This window comes from Tamandua tetradactyla, chromosome 4, assembly GCF_023851605.1.
Source record: "Tamandua tetradactyla isolate mTamTet1 chromosome 4, mTamTet1.pri, whole genome shotgun sequence".
In the NCBI taxonomy this organism is placed as follows: Eukaryota; Metazoa; Chordata; class Mammalia; order Pilosa; family Myrmecophagidae; genus Tamandua; species Tamandua tetradactyla.
Genome location: NC_135330.1, coordinates 9963815 through 9988863, shown reverse-complemented (window position 1 = coordinate 9988863; position 25049 = coordinate 9963815). Strand labels below are relative to the sequence as shown.

Sequence of the window (25049 nt, the reverse complement as noted above, 5' to 3'; positions counted from 1 at the left end):
TGCAAATACTTTTTTATTCACTGTTCAGATCCTTCTGGGATTTATCGAGGCATCACTCTGGACAAACCTACAAAATCTCATGCCCCACCCAAGGTTCCATTTACTTACCATGTTCAATTAAGCTGTCCACATAAGTTATATTAGGAAAACGCAATATATTTGAGTTGTTTCACTAATTCAAAATTTGAAATAGACATTTACCTAGGGAACACGTTGCAAAAAAAAAAAAACACATAGTATAAATAGATAAGTGATATTAAGGGCATCTCAGTTTCTGTGTGAAAAGTCAGTGAATGCATCTGTAGGGAAGTGATATTTAAGAAGCAAATATCTGATCTTTTAGTGTTCATATGTTTCTCCAGAACATTAATTTTCCATTTTCTTTTTCCCTGGCAAAGTCCTTTTCCTAACAAAGTCTTATTATTTCAAACCCTAATATATAAAAGCTCAGCTCTCTTGGGACCCCTCCTGTCAACCTCCCCCCACCCTCTGCGGCACTCTCGTGGAGCCCTGGGGTTTTGTAGAACCTGATTTGAAAGCCACTGCTTTCAAGGGTAGACCTAGGTCCAGGGGAGATTGCAGGAGGACAGGTTTTGGCTCAATATGAAAAGTTTATAAAGAATCTGGCCTGTCTGGCAGTGGAATTATTCGGGCAGAAGCTGAATCACTACCTGTTAGAGACACTGGGAAGAGAGTTCCTGTTTCTATAAAACAGTGTTTATTAAAGCATGGTCATCTGCCAGCACCGTTGTGATTTTTTTACATATCTGCATATGAACTGTAAAATGTTTACTTCACCTTTTCCTTTAAGCTAACTCACTTTTTTTTAAACTTAGATCCATTCTAAAGGAAATGTTATGTCACTACTTTAAATTAAAAGCAGTACCATGCACTGTAAATACATAGTAAACGTAAGAAATAAGCATAATTTTGTAAACATTTTGTTAAATTGTAGCTAAAAAGATATAGAACAGTATAGATAATTGATACCTTTTATGTTAACAGAGGGAAAGACATCTGTATGTGCATTCTGGTGTTTATTGTCTCTGACAAGGGAAATTAGGTGGCTAGACAACAGGATGGGGGAAAGACTTTTCACTGTATTTTCCCTTTTGCATTCTTTTAATTTTGAATTGTGTGGATATATTACTTATTAAAAAAATAAATAAACTTAAAAACTAACTGAAAAATAAGCTCTAGCTCATTTCTGTTGCTTGTCAAAGGGTTTAGTTAAGCCTGAGACCTACTTCTGCCTTTGTTAAAGATATTAGAGATAAACTAACACTAGACTGAAACTTTAACCTGGGTTAAGCAAAAGGGTTGAATTTTAGAACTAAAATGAAACTTTCTTAATGCCATGTTCAGATACCCCCTAAAATAATCCCAAACCTCAAGATAATCATCTCACTTGAAATCATCCTGAATTCTACCAGTGGTGTTCTTCCCACACTGAAAAGGTTGGTGTAAGGAAGTAGATTAGGTGATGTTTTCAAACTGGGTTTTGATTGAGTCAGGAAATCAGTATAGTAGATGAAGAGCAGTCCTTATTTGAATGAAGTAGAATTGAATAGCATAGAATAGAAAATGTCCGACTTCATTATATATAATAAGGGTAAATATAACTTTGTGAACACAGTTATTATGTGTGTATATACTGGGCTGCAATGAAAAATGTATTTTTTATTGGGACTCATGGTCAAAAAATTTGGAAGCCACTATTTTAGGGGTTTTTTTCAAGTCTGAGTGCCTGTTAATTTCTGAATCCAGGAGGATGGTCTTCAGAAGACAGGATCTCCAAGTAATTTTGAATGATGGGAGAGATGTAGGAAGAATACAGAGCAAACAGTAATCCCAGTGTCACTAGCGAGCTGATCATTTATTTAGTCAGTGAGTTAGTCAGGTCTAGCCCATAACACTCCCTGGAACCTAGATCTCATCTTTCTGTATTTTCCTTCCTCCCATGAATAAAATTGGGCCTAACTTTCTTCTATGATGAACCTACCGGGTAATTCTTGCAGAGGGAGGCAGCTAGTCCAGTTCCCTCCTCATGAAGGCTTTTTGTGCCAAGGGCTTCTCTCCCAGACCAGCAAATAACCCCAGACAGTGAGTTTCCTGCCTGCTTTCCCCTCTGCCACTCCCCTCAAAGCCCCACCAGATACACATACATCTTGCTGAATTCTCTTTGATAGAAGAGGGAGTTTAGGGTTCCTGGCAATATCTTGTATCCTTTTCTCCCACAGCCTTTCTCCCTTTGCTGTTACTTGTTTACAGACTTACTTCCCCACCAGGCTTACTTCCTCTTTATGTTGCTAAGCGCCTAGCTTGGCACTTGGCACATAGTAGGTACTTCAGATATTAGTAGTAGAATGAGTGAATATTTTAGAATGGGACTAATCAAAAGTATCCCCAAGCATTCATCTTGGAGAGGATTTATCCAGGACATGAAGCCTTTTGAATTTCTTGAAAATGAGGTTTCACAGTGTAATCTGTAGACAGTGGACTGTGGCCTAAGTGAATCTTATTTTTCTTAAATGCAGACTTTGACAGTTATCAAAGAGAAATCGTCAAGAGCTACTCTGCTGAAGAAGAATACATTTGATAACCAGTTTTATTCATAGGCTAGAGTTTAGTTACTCTTTAGATCTTGGGGTAGGAAAAGTGGGGAAATGCCTGTGTACCAGCTGCTGTGTTAAATCCATTGAATGAAAAAAAATTTTATTCTCGCGGTCAGGAAAAGTATTAGAATCATTTGGTAGATGAAAAACCTGAGGCAAAGAAAGGAGTGTTGAAGGTCTAGTCTTGTTAATGGCAGAGATGGAACTAGAACTTAGCTTTCTAAGCCCCAGTGCAAGACTGCTTCTGCTCCTAACTTCTCTCAGATTGCCCACTATTTAAGTTGCTGTTCTTGAGTTGTAAGACTTAATAAAAGTATAGTTCCAGTTTTTTAATAATGATAATATATGTTAGGAAAGGTATGGGGGAAAACCTATACTATGTTATCAGTCAGTGTAGGGAGATGGGGTCATAGGGAACTCTTACTTTCTGTTACGTAATTCTGTAATGTTTGTTTTATAATGAGCATATTCTGAAATATTTTTTTTCTGAAATCAGAAAAAAAAAATTGTAAAAACTCTCAAAAAGATATCTCCTCCCCCCCCTCCAAACACACAAAAATCTAGTGTTTTCAAATTTCACTAGAGAGCCAAGTAGAGCCAGATTGGTTATCCACCTCCCCCTGGGAATCCTGGACCCAGAGCAGTTCAGAGCCTAGTTGTTACAGGAGAGGAGGATACTCAGGACGTGTCTGAGAAATGTAATTGCAGCCCATCAGGCCTGACTCTGCAGCACTGAGCATACCACTTGGTCTCTCTGGGCCTCAATTTTTTCAATCACAAATGAGTGCTGGACTCTGAGATACCTTCTGGGTCTTTCACATTCTGTGAGTCAGTCATTCTAGGCAGAGAGACTGTAAGTATCCAGGAAAACAGAAAAGGAGAGGGGAGCCTTGGAGGCACTGTCAGGAATAGCCCCATGAGAAAATGGGCTAGGAAGCTATCTCAGCCCTGGAAAAGAATAGGCACAAGTAAGCCAAGTGAGTTCCAGCAGCAGAGTCTTTGTTGCAGAATCATTGGAAATGAGGGAGGTTATATTGAAAGTGAAAAGTACAGCTAATAGAAAATCTTAGGAAGCTCAAGGAATCTTTAGGAGAAAAGTTTGTGTGGTAAAACATCTGAAAAATTTATACAACATGAAGTCTCTCTCATCATACCTTATCTGTGGCAAATCAAAATTAAGTTTTTATTAAAATGGGCCTAAGAGGGAAAGAAAGAAAATGAGGCCACATAGTTTGGATTTTAGATAGGAAATGGGGATCTGTCATAGATTGCTGAGCAGGCAAGGGAATCAGGAAAACTGTAATAAAGATCAGCCCCATCCCCTTTTGTTCAAGGAACTAGAGATGGGCTACCAAGCTCTCTGAGAGCTATCAAGCAACAAGTACTTAACTAGGTACACAGTAACTGCTCATTAGCACTATGGTAAACAGTCGATTTAGAGGGTGTGTGCTTAGGATGAGGAGAGGCTGTTTCAGAAAACAGCAAAGCCCCCAACCTAACAGCCCAGCAGGAGCTCTAGGTTCTTATTTTGTTGGCTGACACTCCCTCCCCAGATCTTTTGCAAACAGGAAGAGAGCATTTTGTCTCACTTCCCATCTTCGTGTGTCATCTGACCAGGCTGCTCTGCCCCACCCAGAAACATTTGACTTCCTGCGGAGTGGAAATAATTTCATCTGTTCTCTGAGATTTGGGGAAGGTAGTGAGATACCAACTTTTACCAGACCTGGGTGGTTCTTCTTGTGGGTGCTGTGCTATTATTCACCAAACTTCATTGAGGGGTTTGAGTCCCCGTCCTCTCATCTCTGCAACTTAACTCTCTCCTCCAGAGTGCTGATCAAAGCCCAAAGCCTTTGATTATTGGCCCAGAGGAAGATTATGACCCGGGTTATTTCAACAATGAGGTAACGTTTCCTGGTTTTCTCCTTTCATCATTCTCTTGTCATATAAGCTGCTCTTGACTAGAAGCAGTTTGACTAGCATCAGCTGTGAAGGGGCTTGGGGGAGGGAGACATAGCTTATGACCCCTGGCAGCTGGACAATATGGGGGCTAAGCTGGAACAGACTGTGCTGCTGAACCCTGCCTCCATGCCTCACAGCCATTCTTGTCTTTCTGCCTTCCAGAGCGACATCATATTCCAGGATCTTGAGAAACTTAAGTCACGTCCAGCTCACCTTGGGGTTTTTCTGCGTTACATCTTCTCCCAGGCAGACCCTAGTCCATTGGTAAGTCTTGATTGAGTGCCTGCTTGTGCTTGGCAAAGAATAATCTCTGGCCCTGGCCCTGCTCTCTAGAGGTTGTAAGACAAACCCGTGGACATAGACATCTCAAGGACGCAGGCAAAATAAGAAAAAAAGATGAAACCTAGGGGAAAGGGATTTTTCACTCTCTCTGACACAGGTGACTACATCATAGCAAAGGAAGGAGAGAGTAGAGCTAGGCCAGGGATGAAACTTGTTCTGATCAGTTTAGGAAGTCTTCTTGGAGAAGATGGTCTTTGTAGAGTCTTTTGATTGAAAGGATACAGCCTGATCATGAGATTGAGAGAATGGCCCTCGCACATATACAGTGTTCTACGCGAAAGCTTGGCAGAGGGGCAAGGTGATAGAGTCTTCAATCTGGAGACCATGACAAGAAGAATAGAGGCTGGACTGCCCTGGGGCAGTGCTCAGACCTGGCAGCCTTCCCTGTCCCTCTCTTCTGCTCAGCTGCTTAGAAAGGAAGGATCATGGAGGAGAGGTTGAAGTTGTATTCTTCAGAAGAAATTTCTTACCCAAGGCATGGATTACTGTTTTGTTTATTTTTTTTCCTTTCTGGGCATAATCATTGTTAGAAACTAAAATGAGCATCCATTTGTTCAGTGCTGAACACCTGTGTTTAAGTCCCAAGTGCTGGTATCTCAGAAGCATTCTTGAATAAAGTAAAGATGGGACACATCACAGAGAGAAACAAAACATGAAAACTCTTAGAACACAATATAGAAACAAGTACAAGGCACGAGAGAAATCCCAAGCATGCAGAGAATTCAGAGTTGAGGAGTGATCACTTTGGAGGTGTGTGTATGTGTTGGATGGGAGGGATTCTTTACCACAGATTTGTGAAGCAGCCTACCTCAGCTCTGTTGACTTTTGTGGCCAGAGAGTTCTTTGATGTGGGGGCTGTCTCATGCACTGTAGGATGGTCAGCCTTCTCCCTGGCCTCCACCTGCTAGGTATCAATAGCATCTCCTCTGCTGGTTGTGATGACTAAAAGTGTCCCCAGGCATTGCCAGATGTTGTCTCAGGGAGGGTAGGCTTGCCCTGGTTGAGAACCACAACTGTAACCCATTTTCTCTCTCCTAGCTTTTTTACCTGTGTGCCGAAGTTTATCAACAGACAAGCCCCAAGGATTCCCGAAGCTTGGGAAAAGATATCTGGACTATTTTCCTTGAGAAAAATGCGGTAAAGCAGTAATCAGTTGGGTTACGATTTTATTATACTCAGTCAGAGGAAAAACTAAGTGAAACATTCAGGTTAAATGGAGACAGGCTCTTAAAAGAGTCTAGGCTGAGCAGGATTCATGGATTCTGTTTCTAGCTCTCCTCTCCGTACCTCTTTTGTTCCACATGTAACAAGGTAGAATAGCTGTTTCCCCCCAAAATGTTTGAAGAAAGAGATAGCACCAGATTCCAAATGCTGTCCCTGAATCAGTGCCCTGGTTCCCTCCACCCCGCCCTGTCTTGCCCATCCCTGAAATGAAGAAACAGAGGCCCTGTGACATCAGATGATCTAGGTCTATGAGCCAAGAGGAAAACCCGAGTCTCTGAAGCTCAGACTGACTTGTTGTTAATGCTCAAAGGCAGAATTTGGAGGTGGAAGACCCCAAAGTATCTGGACAGGTGAGCACTCTGTGCATCAGCGTCTGGGTACAGTTCCCAAGGAAAGGACGTGTCAGCAGGTGTTACACCTTTGCTTGCCGAGGGCAGTTCCCCATTAAGACTTTCTAATCTGATCAACTAAATTAATTCCAAAATAGCTTTGTTCATCCTGGCAGTAATAAACCATTCTTCCTCAGGATTTTTGTTTGCCCCCTTAAATCGGTCTTGAGTTAAGGCAATTAGAGCTGCCAGTTATTCCTTGTTGGTTCTTGTGGAACTGCCCTAAAATAGCAGCCAACTGTCTTGTGCTCAAAGCAAAAGCCAAAACATTGTGCTAAGTAGGTAATGTAGGGCCGGTTTTTCTTTGGGAGTGAATGAAGGGAAATCCATCAAATAGCCTAATAAAGGTTTCTCCCTTGCTGCTAAAACACCACCAGTCCACTTGTGGAACAACATCCCCATCCATGAAACCCAGTGTCCTTGAACTAAAACTGGAAAAACTGCATGCTCCACCCTCAGAATATCTTCCCAACCTGCCTCATAGCCTCAGAGTCCATTTCTCAAAAAGCTAGCCTAGAATTCAGGTATATACATTGGGGAGAAGTGAGAAAAATTGAGATGAAAGAAGAGAAGGTAGTATTAAAAGCCCTATTCGTAAAAAAAAAGAAAAGCCCTGTTAGTTCCTGATGTTTCCCATGTCCCTTGGAGTATGTGGACCTTACTTCTGCCTCCACTGTTCTGTTTTTTAGCCTCTGAGAGTGAAGATCCCAGAGATGTTACAGGCTGAAATTGGTAAGTTAGCTCATTGGGCAGTTGGTCTTCCCTTGGTACTCATCTTGTCCTTAGCTCTCAGGCGGCTCCAGAGGACAGAGGGGACATAGTCCTGTCTTTGGGCAGCTGTCCTGTAAGAGGAGAAAAGAACCATGGAAGAGCTCCTCTAGAGACGTCCCAGTATTTTATGGATGAGTACAGATGGGACAGACCCTGCATGGAGTTGCTTGTCACAGGAAGACATTGGACTTGGAGTTCTCTGCTCTCTTCTACATAACCTCTCTGGCCCTCAATTGGCTCATCTTTACACAAAGAGGAAATTGGACTCAATCAGGGGTTCTTAAACTAGATCATCAGAATCTCGTGGGAAACTTTTTTAAAAAAAATAAAAACCAAGACTTCATGCCATCCATCCAGCCAAGTCAGAATCTCCAGAGGCTTTTTTGTTTATTTGTTTGTTTTTACAGTTCCTTAACTAATACTGATGGCAATTGGTTCAGAGTAAGGACCCAGTGGGCTCGGAGGTGATTGCTTAGCTGTCTTCTAATTCTAAAATCACTAGTAGAATTGCTAAGGGGAGGCCAGATAAAGAAAATGGCAGCCTGAGAAGTTAATCATGGAAGACTTTCCAAAAGAGAGAAGTTTGAAGCTGCACTTGGCGAGTTATAGGCATAGATGATGAGGGGAAAGCTGTGGGCATAGGCCATAGGGATAGGACTTGCTGATCCAGAGTGGTGAGTGAAGCCAGGATGTAGGGTACAGGAAAGACATCTTTCTTCTGGGGAGTTGGGATTTCATGGGAATCCATGAACTGGCCCTGGGCAAGAAGGTAACGAGCCTTTCAGAGGTCTGGACATTGGCGTCATATGTTCTTCAGAGGGCAGCATTTGGACACATCTGATAAGTGGGGCTTTAATCTTCCTTCTCTTAATGGGACATGAGGAATATCCATAAAGTCTTTTCCTCCTTACCTTGGGATTTGGACATCAGGACTCCAGTCTTGAATTCAGAGGTGGCCTGGTAAACCCAGGCCTCCACTTCCTTTCGGCTAGCAGGAGGGAAGAAAGCCAGGCTCTCCTCCCAGTGCCACCTTAAATCAAAACACTTTGAAACACCCAGCAGAAGCAGACACTCCCTCCCCCCACATCCCACCCCGTCTCTGTCTTCTCTTGGCTCCCACTACAGACTTGCGCCTGCGGAATGGGGAGGATGTCCGTGGCTTTCTTTGTGAAGCGCAGGAGGCGGCCATGCTGGAGATCCAGGAGCAGATCCATGACTACAGGTCTGCCCAGCTCCTGCCCCTTTCTTCCCTCTCCCCTCATAGCTCTGCCTCTCCACTCTTCTTTCCCTTCTGATGCGTGTGTCTCTCTTCTGTATGTGTTGTCTCACTCTTTCTGGATCTCTGTCTCTAGAGGGAGTGAGTGTGTACATCCGTTTCTTTCCCTGTGTCCCCCTGGTTTAGGACAAAGCGCACTCTGGGGCTGGGCAGCCTGTACGGTGAGAACGACCTTCTGGACCTGGACGGTGACCCTCTGCGAGAGCGCCAAGTGGCTGAGAAGCAGCTGGCTGCCCTTGGAGATATTTTGTGAGTCTCTAGTCCCACTGCCACTCTTTTGTGCTGAACAGTGGGATATATTTTGTGGGTCTGTTTTCCAGCGTCTTTCTCTCTTCCACTTTTTGCCTGAATCTGCTTGCTTAGAAAGCTGGGGAGAGTCTTGCCCTCCTGCTGCATTTCTTAGGCTGAGTACTTCTGTATGTATTTCAAGGGAGCTGCAGAGCCTGGAGTTCCTGACAGTAATTTGATGGTTTTGACAAACCATGCGCTCTAGGAACAGAGAGAACTTTCTGCTTCCCCTTTCTGGCCTCTTCCTTTCTCCCTTCCTGCATAGGATATCATAACTGACGGTGAGAATGAGACCAGCACTGCAAGACTCCCAGTGGCTAAATGTCCTTCAGGAGGCTTCCATCCTAAGCCAGATGGAACTGGTTTAAGGGAGACTGAACCATTTTTACTAATCAGATCAGAAAACTCAACTAGCTTATTAAGGGGCTTCTGACACAGCTGCTGTGGTTACATTTTTCCTGTACTGTTTGATGAAGCACCACAGGCGCCTGGAAGGCCAGTTCCAATAGCAGAGACTGCAGGACACTGCAGGCTGGGAGGCAGGAGGCATGATGTTTAGCCTCAGTACTACTTAGGCACTAAGAAGTTACAGAACCTTGGTGAAACCATTTCGTCTCTCTGGGCCTCATCTATAAAATGACAAAACTTGGACTAGATGATCTGTAGTTTCTACTAACACTGACATTTCAACTCAGCAAGTTTTATGAAGTGCCTACTGTGTGCCAAACACCATATTCAGCTCTTTGGATACTTTTAGTGGACAAAACAGCAGTTATTTCCCTTGTGGCACTTATGTTGTACTGGGAAGAGATAGCAATATATAATAAATAAATAAATTATATAGTATGTTAGGAAATGATAAGTTCTGGGGGTGGGGGATGAATGGAGCAGGAGGAAGGAGATCAGGAGTTGCCAGGGCCAAGGGATTGCAATTTTAAATAGGGTGGTCTGTGGGGGCCTCATTGAAAATGGGACATTTTAGCAGTTGAAGAAAGTGAGGGAGTCATCCTTGAAGACATCTGGGGCAAGAGCATGCCATGCAGAGGGAATGGCCAGAGCCAAGCAGGAAGGTATCAGACATGTTTGAGGGACAGTGAGGAAACCCTTGTGGCCAGAGCAGACTGAGCACATAGTGAAGAAGTCAGCAGGGTGACGGGAGGGTGCCGTCGCAGAGGGCCTTGTGGCCTATTGTGAAGGCTTTGGTTTTTGCCCTCTCAGTGAATGGAGAGCCCTGGAGCTGGGTGAGACTAGGTGATGGGTGGAAGGTGATAGGAGAGCAATGACAGGTTCTAAGCATGAAGGTCTGTTAGGAGACTGCCACAGGAATCCAGGGAAAGATGGTAGAGGCTCGGCCCCAAGCATAGCAGTGAAGGTTGTAGAAAAGAGGTCAGATTCTGTATTTTGACAGTAGAGCGAACAGGAGGATTTCCTAAGAAAATTGATTTTGGAGTGTGAGAGAAAGTGAAGAGTCGGGAAACACCCCCAAAGCTTTTTACCTAAGCTACTGAAAGTACAAAGGTGCCATCTGTTGAGACAGGGATGTCAGCCCGTAAAACAATGTTGTGGTGAAAAATGAGGGATTCAGTTTCGGGGTGTTAAATTTGAGATACTTTTTAGACATAATCTGGAGATTGAGTAGCTGTATGTATGAATCTGATATTTGAGTAAGAGATCTGGGTCGAAAATGAGATTAGATTAGATCACCCAGAGTAAATATGCTTTGAAAAATTAACCCTCTGACCTTCAGCCAAGACTTGAATTTTTCTGGGACCTTAGTTTCCCAAGCAGTCAGCTGGCAATAGCCATCCCGGTCCTTCTAAAGGTGGAGAAAGACATAACTGACCATATTTTGAGACCATAGGCACCAGAGAATTATATGGAATTATTACTGACAGCAGAGCTCCCCATTTATAATGGTTTCTATTTAAAGCAATGACATTTGGGTCTTATCAAATCGGGATAATAATAATACCTGCCTCAATGGTTATTGTGAGAATTAGATGAGCTAACACATGGAATGTACTTAGAATAATGCCTGGCCCATAGTAGGCCCTCAAATGTTAGTTGCTGATACCATTTACCTCTTCTAAACAGGTCTCTTTGAGTCAAGCCTCAAAATGTTATCACTGTTCTCTTACCTTCTTTCCTCCTGCCTCAGTGTCCGCTCAATCTTTCCTGTTTAGTTCTAGGTGTATACAGAGAAAAGCCTCTCCCTCTATAATAACTTCAGGGGCTGAAACAGATACTATCCCAGAGATGATCTCTGCCACATTCCCCTTCCTTTTAGTTAGAAGGACATTCTCATTAGAACTGTACTAATCGAGTTTCTGGAGGGCATGAGAACGCTCACCTTCTGAGCCCCAAGCCCGCTCCTGGGCTGTGGCAAGTCTTAGCTTTTTGTCATACTCTTCCCCTTCTCTCCCACCACCCCTCCCTCCCTCCAAGAAAGAACTTACCCTCCTCCCAGTCTCTGCACAGGCAGAGAAGCCTCTGTCTTTACAGTGTGAGTCATCTTTCCTTTCTGTTGTTCCAGGTCCAAGTATGAGGAAGACCGGAGGTGAGTCCATGGTGTGGTTCATTTGCAACTTTTAAGGTAGGAAGGAGTGGGCTTGAGTTGCTTACTATGCTTTCCATCTCAGCTAATCACAGGGGAGGCACAGCAATGCTGGACCACCTATAACCACGTCTGCCCAAGTTTAGTTTACAGATACATGTGTAATCCTAATGCAGCAGGGTCATGAGGTCCAGGCCCTTGATCCTGTGACTAGCCAGTGGTCTCCCAAGCTCAGGGATCACTGCCTGGGGAGGAGGGTCTCCCCCTTTTTGTGAAGACATCAAGCTGCTGTGGCTTCTAACATTCCTCTACATGCCTACCCACCCACATCAGCCCTGTCTCGCTTCCCACTTCTTAAGTCATTTAGAGAAGTGGTGATAGTAGAAAGAATCTTTTATTAGTGGCACCTGCAGAGAAGAAATGGGGTGTGAAACATTTCCTCTCTTGGCGTGTATTATTTTTTTTTACAGCCTGTATATATATCTCGTTGTTTTTCATCAGCCAAAATATTAAAATGAGTATGCATTCCCTGAGCATGCACATTTAATAAGGGAGAGAAGATAGGGTTAGAAGGCTGTTTAAGAAGAGAGTAAAGCCAGGGCTGAAGCATTTACTGTCTTAAATCCACAAAGTATATAATCTGTCTACAGAATTGAGGGCCAAATGCGTTTTTAAATACAGAGGTCTGGACAATTTCATTTGTGGCAATTGGAAGCTGTTGGACAGCTCCTTTCCATCTTTTCTCTTTGTACTTTGGGTTTGAGACGGTGGTAAAGGCAGTGTACCTCAACAGAGGCAGGGGTTGGCATTTTCTCCCCTTCCCCCTTACCGTCCCACTCTCATGCATGTGCCTGAAGATACTAGCTGCAAATCTCCAGTCTTCCTTCAGGTCTGTCCATGGCTTGGTCAGCCAGAGGATTGTTTCCCTTCATTTTAGGGAATGAACATATTATTACACTGACCACTCCCCTCATTAGGAAGAACTCCACTTGGGGAAAGAATAAAATTTCTTTTTAAGGGTCACACTAGCCAAGACTTTTAGCCATCTTCTGCCTGCTGTTGTTGTGATTATTCCAGACTTCCCTTTGAATACCCTGACCCCAGAGCAATACCTTCCCCATTCCTCTGGGCGGAGGCGATGAGGTTGTTTGGAGCATGGTTCTGGTCCTCCCACTTGCCAACGGGAAACGTAACTGAGCTTTCTGATTCACAACACAGTTTCTGTCCTACAGTGCCCCCATGGACTTTGCCCTCAATACCTACATGAGCCACGCTGGGATCCGCCTTCGAGAGGCACGGCCCTCCAACACAACTGAAAAGGCCCAGACTGCTCCGGACAAGGACAAGTGGCTCCCCTTCTTCCCTAAGACCAAGAAGGTGACAGAGCTACCCTGGAAGTCATGTTCTCTTGGTGCACTTCTCTGCCCCGAGGTAGACTGGGAGAGCCATTTTATAGGTGTCTGGCTGTATCCCTCTACCTTTGGATGTGGAGTCGGAATTCCCAGACCAGAGCTGCTCCCACACCTTTCCTCCAAACCCAGGCCAGAAATAGAAGTGCTAGTTAGGGTACAAGCATGAGCCCACTTTCTGGTTATGTGCTTAGAGCTAGGAGTGGTAGCAAAGTCTGGGCATTGGGATCTCTTCCAAACCCCAATTTCTCCTGTCTCAGCAGAGCAGCAATTCCAAGAAAGAAAAAGATGCCTTGGAGGACAAGAAACGAAACCCCATACTAAAATACATTGGGAAACCCAAAAGCTCTTCCCAGAGCAGTGAGTATTTGGGGAGAAACAGCCTTGGGCATGCTTTGGGCAGGGACCTCAGCCCCTTTAAATAACAGTATATTGGCAGAGGTTCTTGCTAACAGTGTTACCACATTCACCTCTTCCCCATCCACTGCAGATTTTTCAGGTTACTGGTGAATATTTCCAGGCCAAGGAGGCCATGTGAGTCCCTGGATTTCAGTCTAGGTGTTCAGAGCTGCTTGTAGCTACTGGACAGCCTTGCAAAGGAGTATTCTCTCCTAGGCAAAGAGTGTTCTGTTGACAGTAGAAGCCTCCTTTATGTGCATTGATGGGATTCCTCTGTACATCTGAGGTCCCACAAGCTGGGAGCATTTATGGACCTTGATATGGAGGGGAGGATGGTGTTGAGTTACTATTAAGCAGAATGAAGCAGGTAGAAAGCAGGTACCCACAGGGTCCCTAGGTGCCATCAGTAACCCAAAACTCAGTTGATCTCGTTATTGATCTCTTCCTAGCTATGTGTTATTTATCTGGAAAGTATTGTTATCCCTTCCTGTCAGCATCTTAGGTTCCCAGCATTAGTGGGAAACTGGACCATGGGATGGGCCTGCTGCCTTTTCTGAGATTGCTGCATTGGGGGTGGGAGCAGGTGGGGGAGAGGGTTGGGAATGGAGATTCTTCTAAATCAGTCCTGATTTTTTGCTACTACATTTCCATTTTCCAGCTTGATGTAATTTTTATTTTTATTCTTGAAACATTAATTTGACTTTTCATGGTTTACTTTTGCTTTTGTTTGTTTTTTCTTTTAGCATTTCATATTCCCTTGTCCCCTGTGGAAGGTAAAAGGACCATTTTCTTTGGGTTTTTCTTTGCATTAGCATTGAGTTTCCATTTCCCAAATGTTTTGTTTGTTCCCTGTTTCATCTTCCCTTCTTATCCTTCCCCTCTTTCCTCTCCTCCCTTCCTTAACTCCATTTCTCTTGTATTTTCTTCCTTATTGCTGAAGCTGCTCTGTGACACAAATCCCTGCCCTCACACAGGGTACGAAACCTAGCCTGCGTAGCCCAGGGTGTTGAGGGGACAGGGTTGCTGTTCCTGAGAGTTCTAGCAAAGGCTAGGCTTCTAGGCCGTCCATCAGTTTTTCCACAGCCCTTTTCTCATTAGTTCTCTCTGCTCTGCATGAATGAGGTTCCAGGAGTCCTGTAAATAAGGGAAACCCTCACAGTGGAAATGTCCTTCAGTGAAACAAAAGCAGAAGTTCTCAGATTTTTGTTTTCAATCGAAATAATAAAAATCCTTACCTTTAAAGTTTTTGTGTTTTTAAGTAAATTATTGGGCCTCTAACAGTTTTTCTTTGAGTATTCTTATTTATATCATCTATTTTACTTAAGCCTTTCAATGTAGCACCTCCATCTCTTTTGACTCACCTTTGCCAGCATTGTATAGCCAGCAACAGTTAAAAAAGAAAGACCCTAAATGTATTTTAGAACACCTGAAATATTCTGGAATCCAAGTGTACAACATATATATTCACCCACAAGAAGTTTAAAATCTAGATGAAAATGTTATAGAATTGGACAAGTTTATTTCTCATCATTGAGATCCATATGCCTAAAATTAAGCAGTTAATATTTTCTAGTTTCTGTGATAATATACAGAGCCAGCAGTAGGATGCAATCAGGAAATTGTTCTGTTGCTAGATTTCCTTTTATTTAAGAGTGACAATTAAAAATGTCATTGTCTTCAAAATTAATGTAATAGTCACTGTACTTCTAGACAGATTACGCTGTTTTAAACAATAAAAAAAAAGAACCACTAAAAAAATGTTTATAAAACAATTTTTAAAAAAGGAATGACCTTGAAGTCCTAACCCTTGGTTCTTAATGTGCACTTCCTCTTCTCTGCCCTGCCCAAGTAGGGCATGAGGCAGCAGCAGTCTGGGAGAGACCACGTGGCCGTGCCCAGACTGCTTGCTTTGTGTCAGCCTGACACAAGTAACACCCCAGGTGGAGCTAGCATGGCTGATCCCAGTGCGGGACTAGGATGCTGGTACCTCCAGCTCCTTGAGCCGGATCTTCCCATTGTAGTTTCATGATTCGGTTTCGGGGCTCTAAAACGCCCCGAACATCAGACAGATCAGTATTCTAAAGAGCAAACGCCCTCCAAAGTTAAGAACCCTCAAGATTAAGTTTTTGCCATTTAGGATCATCCACTGTCATCCCTTTTACTAATGAAAGTCCTTAATTGTTAGCACAGAATTCACTTTTATTTACTTTCATTGCCATTTAGAGCATGAAGGAAGGGGAGCAAAGGCTTTCAGTGAAATCTTGCTCTTTTTAAAAGCATCCCTTCTACCTGTTTTTCCTCCGTTCCCCTGATCTCAGGCCTACACCTGTTTCTTGCCACAGTGTAACTATACTCAGAGAACAATTAGGCATTTTCCTAGTGGTCCACAGGAAAAGGAACAGTGGGTTCATCCCAGTGGCTTTTGGTCATAGGACATTCCCTGGCTCCCACATCACCGAGCCAGGGTGGCTCAGGGCTGCAGCTGCACAGTTGCCCCAAGAACCAGGGACAGGCAGGCCTGGTCCTGATCTCCAGAATGGGAGTGAGGATAGCAGCTCCCATTCCTAACACACACATAGCCGCCTGTTAGGCACTTTTAGAAAAGTATTACCCTAGCCACTGCCTGAAGGATATGAAATCTTGGACTTTAAAGAGACCAGCTAAATGTCTTTCTGTTCCCTCTGGCTTAGAAATGTTTTTATGAATGTTGGGTTCAGAGACAGAGGGCAGCGTGTAAGTTTGTATAATGCAGGTGTTAGTATCTGTAGTGGGCATAAGCAGGCCTAGAGCCCTGGAGTATTTATTTTGCCTCTTTGGTCTCATTTACCCGCCCATTGCTCTCAGGCTGAGCAGCATTTCTAGCCCAACCCCAGTTCTAGGGTCACAGGACCTGGAGCTGAACCAGTTGCCTTCGAAGGTGAACTCCTCCTTTCTGTTCTCTCATTCTGAAAGCCACCAAACCTTGGGTCTGAATTCTCTTAAGTGGCATCATATGTGCCTTTTCAGTCTCTCACAAGAACATCTCACATCTTAGCTTTGAAAAGGGGCTGAAATTTGAATGCCACAGAGTGACATTGCTCCTTTTTTCCTCCTGGATCCCTCCCCACTGGTAATAAAAGGCCCGAATTTGTAGTGATGGAGACCAGAAGAGGGTAGAAAGAACAGGAAGGAGAGGAGCCAGGGAAAAGCATGGAACTGAAAACAATATAAATATCAAAGTGGCCTGATATATTTTGGCAGTGTGGCCAGTTTACATGAAGATATGTTTTTGCCTCTCCTGGCTATTTTTTTAACCTGTATATGGCTCTTGGGAAACACCTAGTCATGGTTTTCAAGCAGAAGCATCATTGTAGTAAAGAAGGACAGAGCCAAAGGGAATATCCATAGAAGATATCCATCCAACCCTTCTCGTTTTGCATACGAGGAAGCTAAGATCCAGAAAGGCAGAGTGGCTGCCCGTGCCCACGTAGTATATTAGCAGAAGAGCCAGAATTGAGACCGAAGTCCCCTGATCTCAGACCCATTCTCACGTCTTCATCCATGCTTGCTCATTGCTTTGTCTTCTGGGTTAGAGGGGAGTGAAGGCCCTGAGAAGTCATTCCTGAATAGAAAGCTAAGAACTGTCTTCATTTACTTTTCACTTCCAGTCAAACCAGGCAATGTGAGGAACATCATTCAGCACTTTGAGAACAACCAGCAGTTTGATGCCCCAGAACCTGGGACTCAGCGACTCTCAACAGGAAGCTTCCCTGAGGACCTTCTGGAGAGTGACAGGTAGCAGTGAGCTAGCTGGCTGCTCAAGAAGGAGAGCTGGGTAGAATTTGGAGCTAGGATTTCAATTCCAGCTACACTGGCCCTCTCTGCTAGTCTGTAAGTGGAGATATCCCCCCCACCCCAGTGACTTCGGGAGAGGACATTCCATGTGTTGGTCATCAGGTTGACTAGAGGAAAGAGAAAGCTGCTGACCATCCATCCCAGCCACCGCATGCTTTTAAAATATGGTTGTTCAGCATCCTCCATCCCAAGAATGAGCTAGATTATATGATGAAAGCTAATCAGGAACCCCTAAGTGCTAAAAATAGAGAATATTCTAGAAAGGGGCACAAAGGGAGGTTCTGGGAGATAAAAGATCTGGGCAGGTAAAATAAAGTTTTGCCTGTAAAGAAAAGAGCTAGAGATGAGGTTCTGCTGCTGGGTACTTTAAAGGCAAACGATGTAATTGTGGGCGACAGATGTCTACTTCAGCAAAGATACAAGGTTGATTGATGCAAAATAAATCACTCTTCTGTTTTCAAGAAGATAAAAGGGGATTGAGATGGTTGCCTCTCTCATAGTCTCCATCTTTGGTTAGGTTCCAACTAGAGTCACTCTCTGGTACTGACACATGCTTTTGGACCCGCTTGCTTCTGACTGCACAGCAACAGTCAACGCATGTGTAAGATTCTACAGCAAAGCTGACAGCAGAAACTGCCTGTAGTCAAACATACCTTTGCAAATCCTTTCTCACCCTTGAGATGCAGTAAAGGTGATTATCTGTATGCATAAACAGTTCCTTTGGAGTCACTGAGCTGGACTAAGGCAGGCACAAACAAAGGCAATGCAGAATGTGTAGCAGTGTGGATGCTCATACCACTCTACCTCTTAAATAAGTAATCATCAAACTATAAGTCAAACATACCTGCTTTTATTAAAAGTTACTCCTTCCATTTATATCAGGCCTTTAATGACTTAATACATGTTACAAGATTTTGCTGTAGAGAGTATTAACAAAGATTTAGGGGAGGAAAAAGATTTGTATTGGGATGAGAAATTGAGATCGAACATTACTGGGTAAATTTAATAAACAAGTGACGTGATTGCTATACTAGACGTGATCTTATATATTCTAAGAGTATAATAAATAATATCAAGATACCCAAGACTATTTGCCAACTTGTATTCTTAGAGATTGTGAGTAAATTTTCCCTAAAATATTTACCAGGATCCTAAATCTGCACTAAGCAGAAGCTTTGGATTTGGTGATTGTAAGCTCATTGGCAATCTTCAAAGAAGTAGCATTAGCACTGTAGTGGGTCAGAAGTTGTAGATACTCAACAGCTGTAAGATGTGCCCAGTTCTAGAAGATCTAGGGATTTTTAACTAGAGTGGATTATGTGCCTCATTTCTTTTTTTAAACTTTTTAAATTGTATAATATAACATATATACAAAGCAAAGAAAGAAAAAAGCAATAGTTTTCGAAGCATTCTTCAGATCCCAGAGTTTGTCATGGGCTACCATACGATCCTCAGATTTTTCTTTCTAGCTGCTCAAGAACACAGGAGGCTAGAAGGAATAAATATTTTTTTTTATCATCACAATCAACTTTTTTTTTTCTTTTCTGTGAAAAATAACATATATACAAAAAAAACAATAAATTTCAAAGCACAGCACAACAATTAGTTCTAGAACAGATTTCAGAGTTTGGTATGGGTTACAGTTCCACAGTTTTAGGTTTTTACTTCTAGCTGCTCTATGATACTGGAGACTAAAAGAAGTATCAGTTTAATGATTCACCAACCATATTCGCTTGTTAAACCCTGCCTTCTCTGTATAACTCCACCATCAGCTTTGATCTTTTTATCCCACTCTTTAGAGGTATTTGGGCTATGGCCATTTTTAACTTTTTCATATTGGAAGGGGTTGTCACTGATACGGGGTAGGGAGATAGAACTGGTTGATGTTCTAGAGAGACTGGGCCCTCTAGTTTTCAGGTCTTATCTGGTCCAGGGACCCATCTGGATGTTGTAGGTCTCTGGAAAGTTACCCTAGTGCGTGGAACCTTTGTAGAATCTTATATATTGCTCTGTGTGTTCTTTAGGAATGGTTTTGGTTAGGGTTTGGCAAGTTATAGTAGATACCAAGGTCTAACTGAAGCTTAAGTAAGAGTGACCTCCAGAGTAGCCTCTCAACTCTATTTGAACTCTCTCAGCCACTGGTACTTTATTAGTTATACTTCTTTTCCCCCTTTTGGTCAGGATGGCATTGTTGATCCTATGGTGCCAAGGCCCGACTCATCCCTGGGAGTCATCTCCCACGCCACCAGGGAGACTTTCACCCCTGGATGTCATGTCCCACGTAGTGGAGGCGGGCAATGATTTCACTTGCAGAGAGTGAGTGTGTCTCATTTCTTGATGGGAGTGTTAATGCACTTCTGGAAGTTTAAAGGAAGGTGCTTAGCTCTGGATGAGGTTTTGTCATGATACTAAAGTGACCCATTGAGGAGTTCTGGTAAAAAATGTTTTGATTTAGTCTGGGTTGGAGGTGTAGCAGATTTCTGGGAGCTGAGTTTGACAGGGGATTAGTTAGTATGTTTTCTGACTCTCTGGATCCCAATCTGTCGATCCCAGGAGGTGAGCTCCACTTTAGATCCCTCAGTAGTCCCAAGAGACTTGAATGGAGACCAAGCCATTTGGCTCCCTCAGTGCATCAACCTGCTGTGCTATTCTCAGCTCTCCAGATGTCTTGAGGCCTCCTGTGGTCCTCGAAGCAGCACAGGATGTAGATTAGTAATAATGTCAGCAAAAAGCCAGCTCAGCAGGACCATAGTGGGAGGCACCATTCTGGAGCCATTAGGGTTCAGAGATGCCAGCTGTCTCAGGGCTGATGCACTGCAGGACACACAAAAAGAGTGATACCCAATCGTCAGCATCTCATCACACCCCAGAGACACTTAGAGGCCAAGCCTGGAGGGTCAGGGATTAGGTGGCTGCCTGTCAGTAAAAAGGCCCCTTTAAGTACCCTCCCATGCCAGTCTGCTTCCAAAGGGGAAATAGAAGTTTAGGAAGCATTCTATCAAGAAAAGAAAGGAAAGAATCCACATCACAACTGGAAGAATCGGAACCTAACAGCAGATAGAATTTTCGGTTAGGCAGTGTAGAAGGATATTTACCATACTGCCCTCTTCCCCTCTTAGAAGAACTTGTGAAAGGAGACATCAGCCTCGAGCAGAGTCTAAGATGGGAGCTAGCTTGTTCCAAATCAGAGGGGAAGATGGACTGGCAGCTCGATGGCCCCAGGGGCGGGGGGAGCAGAACCTTGCAGTCCCTAGTGAGGGCCAGTAGTGTCCACAGCTTTCCCGATGAGGGGGTGTAGGGTCTTTAGGCCTCTGGATCCACCACAAGTCAGATTCTATTAGCCCCAGATTTTGTCTTCCTGCTACCATCCTGGCCTGAGAGGTCAGGAGGAAGATGAAAGATTATATCCATCACGCTAGGCTAGTGAGGAGGAGAAGCAGCAAAAATGGCTTGTCATTGAGAAGCTTCTGCTATTTGGGTATTTTGACCCTTGGCGAGGTGGGGTGAAGAACCCGCAGCATTTGAGGCACCCTTGAGATAAGGCAGCACATAAAAGCTGGACCAGTAATAAGATCCCAAGGTCTCTTCTCCTTTCCCCCTCAGTTCCCGCTCAGAGATTCGCCTGGGCCGCTCCGAGAGCCTGAAGGGCCGGGAAGAGATGAAGCGGTCTAGGAAGGTGGAGAACGTCCCCCGCTCTCGCAGTGATGTTGACATGGACGCTGCCGCGGAGGCCACGCGCCTCCACCAGTCAGCCTCGTCCTCCACCTCCAGCCTCTCCACCAGGTGGGTGGGCCCAGCTGCTCTTCCCAGTAAGATCCAGGACGGTGGGGCTAGGAAACTGAGAGTTGACATTCTCTCCACAGGTCTCTTGAGAACCCAACCCCTCCCTTCACCCCCAAAATGGGCCGCAGGTGAGTGCTGGGCCCGGTATTGCCTGTGTTCTGTATCTCTGGGTCTCAACCATCCTCAACTGCTCCTCCCACCTGAGTGGCTGCTTGGGCATGCATCTCCTCTTCACGGCCCACTGGCTTCCCCTGGGCACAGGGCCAGGAAGTTGGGCAGGAGAGGGGTCTACAAAGCCCATGTGTGGGTTCTTCCTCTTGAGAGAACCCCAGTTGCCCATTTTCCCCTAGGAGCATTGAGTCTCCCAGCTTGGGGTTCTGCACAGATGCCCTCCTCCCCCACCTTCTGGAAGATGATTTGGGTCAGCTCTCTGACCTGGAGCCAGAGCCAGATGCCCAAAACTGGCAGCACACTGTAGGCAAGGATGTCGTGGCTGGCCTAACCCAGAGGGAGATTGACCGGCAGGAGGTCATCAATGGTGAGAGCCCACCTTGCTGTCCCCATTCCCACCCAGACTTGGGTGCGAAAAGGCCCGGTGCAGTGAAGATGCAGAAGCGGTAGAGAGTTGAATAGGTGGGGGTCCCTGGAGGGCAGGACCCGTGACCCTGTAGGTGAGAAGAAGGGTAGTGTCTGATCTGAAATCAGCATTCCAGCTCCCCCCAAAATGAAGTGGTTTGGGGAGCCCTGGCTAGTGACATTAAAGACTTGCTGATTTGTTTTCTCACATTTTTCCCCGCCCCTCCTTGCCACAACCACCGCTCAGAGCTGTTCGTGACAGAAGCTTCCCATCTGCGCATACTCTGGGTACTGGATGTGATCTTCTACCAGCGGATGAAGAAGGAGAACCTGATGCCCCGAGAGGAGCTGGCCCGGCTCTTTCCTAATCTTCATGAACTCATAGAGATTCACAGTAAGGGGTCTGCCCTCTCTCTTCCCTCTTCCCCTACTCCCCACCCACGCTCCTTCTCCAGCTAGCCTTCAGGTCTCTGTTGCGGTTTTGCCCATATGCGGCACCTCCCTAGTGGATCACCCTAGCCAGAACTCTTTGGTGAAAGAGATCTCGAGGTATAGTCTGAAATCAGCACTTCAGTCCCCACCACCCCACCTCTGCTTGGGAATCTTCTTTTCCAGGCCCTGCCCCACAGTATGGTAGTCAAAGATCCCTTTTCTCTCAGCGTGGCCAGCAGTTGAGCAGGCAGTGCAGCTCAGCCCCAGGTGTTGCTATTTCTTCTCTACTTGCTCCAGATTCCTGGTGTGAAGCCATGAAGAAGCTCCGGGAAGAGGGTCCCATCATCAAAGACGTGGGTGACCTCATGCTGGCTCGGGTACGGCTCCTAAGTTTCTCCACTTGGCAGAGAGTTTGGGCGAGACAGGCTCCCATTGCCCTAGGCTAGGGGATGTGGTGGAAAGAGAAAGGGGGGCAACCAGGCAGAACTGTGATGCCGGAGCTGGTAACCATTCTGCCTCTCAGTTTGACGGTCCTGCCCGAGAGGAGCTTCAGCAAGTGGCTGCTCAGTTCTGTTCCTATCAGTCAATAGCCCTAGAGTTAATCAAGACCAAGCAACGCAAGGAGAGCCGGTTCCAGCTCTTCATGCAGGTAATTCATTGTCCCCACTCTCCACCCCCAGCCTTCTCCCTTCTCCATAAAGTTCACCAAGGATCTCCCAAAGTTCCTCCCAGCTCCAAGTACCCCAGCCTCTTCTCTCTGTGGAGGATAACCCAGCAACTCCCTATGCCCATCCACACCCTCCCACACCCTTGCTTCAAAACTGACACATCCAGATCCTTAAGATAGAGGTCATTGTTGGTTTAAAAGGACCCTGGATTGGCAGTTTGAAGGCCTGGCTCATGTACCAGCACACTTAAGTGTGCTTAGATTAACTCTCTGGGTCTCAGTTTTCTTGCCCATAAGATGAAAACAGTATCTCCCCTATATAACTTTTGTTTGATTGTATTCTTTCTCTGGGTGGTTGTCTTCCTGCCCTATCAGCTCTACCCTAAATAATCAAGGAAGAAGCTGCCACCACATTTCTGAGTGTCCCACTAAGAATTAGGACCTGTTTGGCATTTTCACACCCATCGTGTCTTGAGTCCTTAAACCAGCTCCCAACCACAGGTTGACATCTCCCTCTGTCTGTGCCTCCTGCCGTCTAGGAGGCTGAGAGCCACCCCCAATGCCGGCGGCTACAGCTTAGAGACCTCATCATCTCCGAGATGCAGCGGCTCACCAAGTACCCACTGCTGCTAGAGAACATCATCAAGCACACAGAGGGTAGGGCATGGAGAGGGGCTAGCAGTGGGAGCCTAGAGAGCTCACTTCAAACCTGGGTCCTAACACTGATTTTCTTTGTGACCTTAGCACATCACTTGAACTTTCTGGTCTTCAATGTCTTTATCTGTGTCTTGTTATAGTAAGGTTAAAGAAGATAATGATTATAAATGTGCTTTGGAAATTATAAAATGCTCAGCAGGAGGAGGGAGGTGAGGGCCACGCTAGCCTGTGCGGGGCCTTTGTGGGTGTGAAAGCACCCCTCTCTAGGTGGACACAGGTTGGCATGCAGAGGGTACCTCGCATCCTCTGCATGAGCTTGGTCAGGCCAGGACCCATGTCTGGGTTTTAGCCCCCATTCATGCTCCCCTGCTAGATGCCTCTCTGCAGTCCACAAAAGACGCAAGCCCCTGGGGAGTCCTAAAGGGAACAAGTCCAGGCTGAATAAGGGGGTCTGTCCTCGCTGTCACTGTTCCTGGGATCCTGAGTATCTTCATTGGAATCAGGATATAGAGGAATTGGGAACCTCAGCCCAACAGTGTTGGATGGGCCCTCTTAGAGGTATAATCATTGTCATCACCCACAGTCTCAGCTCACAAACCCTCAGCATCAGCAGAGCTGGTTGTAGTCTAGGCAGGAATTTCCAGGAGTGATCAGTGTCTTCAAAACCCGAGGACACGCAGCAAAAATTATTCCTATCACTTTTGAGTCTTCAGGGTTAGAAAATTTTGATTTACCTATACCCATTCCTGCTGGCTTAAGACAGGCTAGATACAGGGAGCCAGATAATTATCTGACTCTGTGTGAGAATTCTCAGGTGGGGGGACCCTAGCCATCTTCTCTACCCTATTGGTAGGTGGCTCCTCTGAGCACAAGAAGCTCTGCCGGGCTCGAGATCAGTGTCGGGAAATTCTCAAGTATGTAAATGAAGCAGTGAAGCAGACAGAGAACTGTCACCGTTTGGAGGGCTACCAGAAACGTCTGGACACCACCTCCTTGGAGAGGGCCAGTAACCCCCTGGCCGCAGAGTTCAAGGTAGGAGGCAGAGGCAGCAATAGGATCACCCCCCCACCCCCCTAGAGCCCCCCCCACCCCACTACAGCCCCCCCACCCCACCCCCACAGGATTCTTTAGCATCCTTAGGGACAGAATTGCAGTCAGGATCTGGAGACTTCTAGAGGAAAAGGACGTGGACCTATGATAAGAGGGCAGTGGTGGGTCCCTGGGATCCACACACCCTGTCAGCATTGTCACCCCGTCCCTGAGTGCACAGACGAGAGCAGACAGCCCCATCAGGTGAAGATTTTAGGTGTTAGAACTCGCCTGATAGAGCAGGAATGGGAGTAGAGTTTGAAGAAAAGGTGAAGATAATTTGGAAGGGAATAAAGCTGAAGGGATGGGAGAAAAGCAGAGACTGATCTACTTAGGCAGATAGATAGCATGGGGTATAGCCCCCAGCATAGCACAGGACTTCATAGTTGACTTTGTACTTCTCTGTATTCCCCACTAGATTCCCAGTGCCTTTGCACAGCATCTCACACATTCTCCCAATACTTAAGGGATGAATGCGTGAATGTTGTCTCTTTAACAGAGCCTGGACCTTACAACCAGAAAGATGATCCATGAAGGGCCCCTGACCTGGAGGATCAGCAAGGATAAGACACTGGGTACGTGCCAGGGCTTGGGGGTGAGCGGAAATTTGCGGTGGGGTGGGCTTCCCCAGGGCTCTAATTCATAAACCTAGGAACCTGTTGCTCTGAAGAGAGTAATAGAGTAGCCATGGGGGGTACCTTGAAACAAGGCTGGGGGTGGTAACTCAAGACTCCTTCAGCACAGTGTAGGGAAGGAATGACCACAGAGAAAGCAGTTGAGGTCAG

General features: G+C 45.3%; 1 protein-coding gene across 11 annotated transcripts in view; it reads left to right on the top strand.

Annotated features, from left to right (window-relative positions):
• The window catches only part of ARHGEF11 (Rho guanine nucleotide exchange factor 11), a 120615-nt gene that overhangs the window by 86621 nt on the left and 8945 nt on the right, over positions 1-25049 (top strand). For 7 of the 11 annotated variants that reach the window (XM_077156529.1, XM_077156523.1, XM_077156531.1 and 4 more), the window contains 20 exons: positions 4442-4516; positions 4737-4838; positions 5955-6053; positions 7219-7261; positions 8426-8522; positions 8703-8825; positions 11398-11421; positions 12651-12795; positions 13088-13187; positions 13970-13999; positions 16874-17000; positions 20664-20843; positions 20924-20971; positions 21194-21381; positions 21667-21813; positions 22149-22228; positions 22375-22500; positions 23058-23175; positions 24029-24207; positions 24764-24839. In XM_077156529.1, coding sequence (XP_077012644.1) covers positions 4442-4516; positions 4737-4838; positions 5955-6053; positions 7219-7261; positions 8426-8522; positions 8703-8825; positions 11398-11421; positions 12651-12795; positions 13088-13187; positions 13970-13999; positions 16874-17000; positions 20664-20843; positions 20924-20971; positions 21194-21381; positions 21667-21813; positions 22149-22228; positions 22375-22500; positions 23058-23175; positions 24029-24207; positions 24764-24839 — 2107 coding nt within the window. The remainder of the gene's footprint in view (positions 1-4441; positions 4517-4736; positions 4839-5954; positions 6054-7218; positions 7262-8425; positions 8523-8702; positions 8826-11397; positions 11422-12650; positions 12796-13087; positions 13188-13969; positions 14000-16873; positions 17001-20663; positions 20844-20923; positions 20972-21193; positions 21382-21666; positions 21814-22148; positions 22229-22374; positions 22501-23057; positions 23176-24028; positions 24208-24763; positions 24840-25049) is intronic. The other 4 variants (XM_077156524.1, XM_077156533.1, XM_077156525.1 and 1 more) reach the window with 3 other exon arrangements.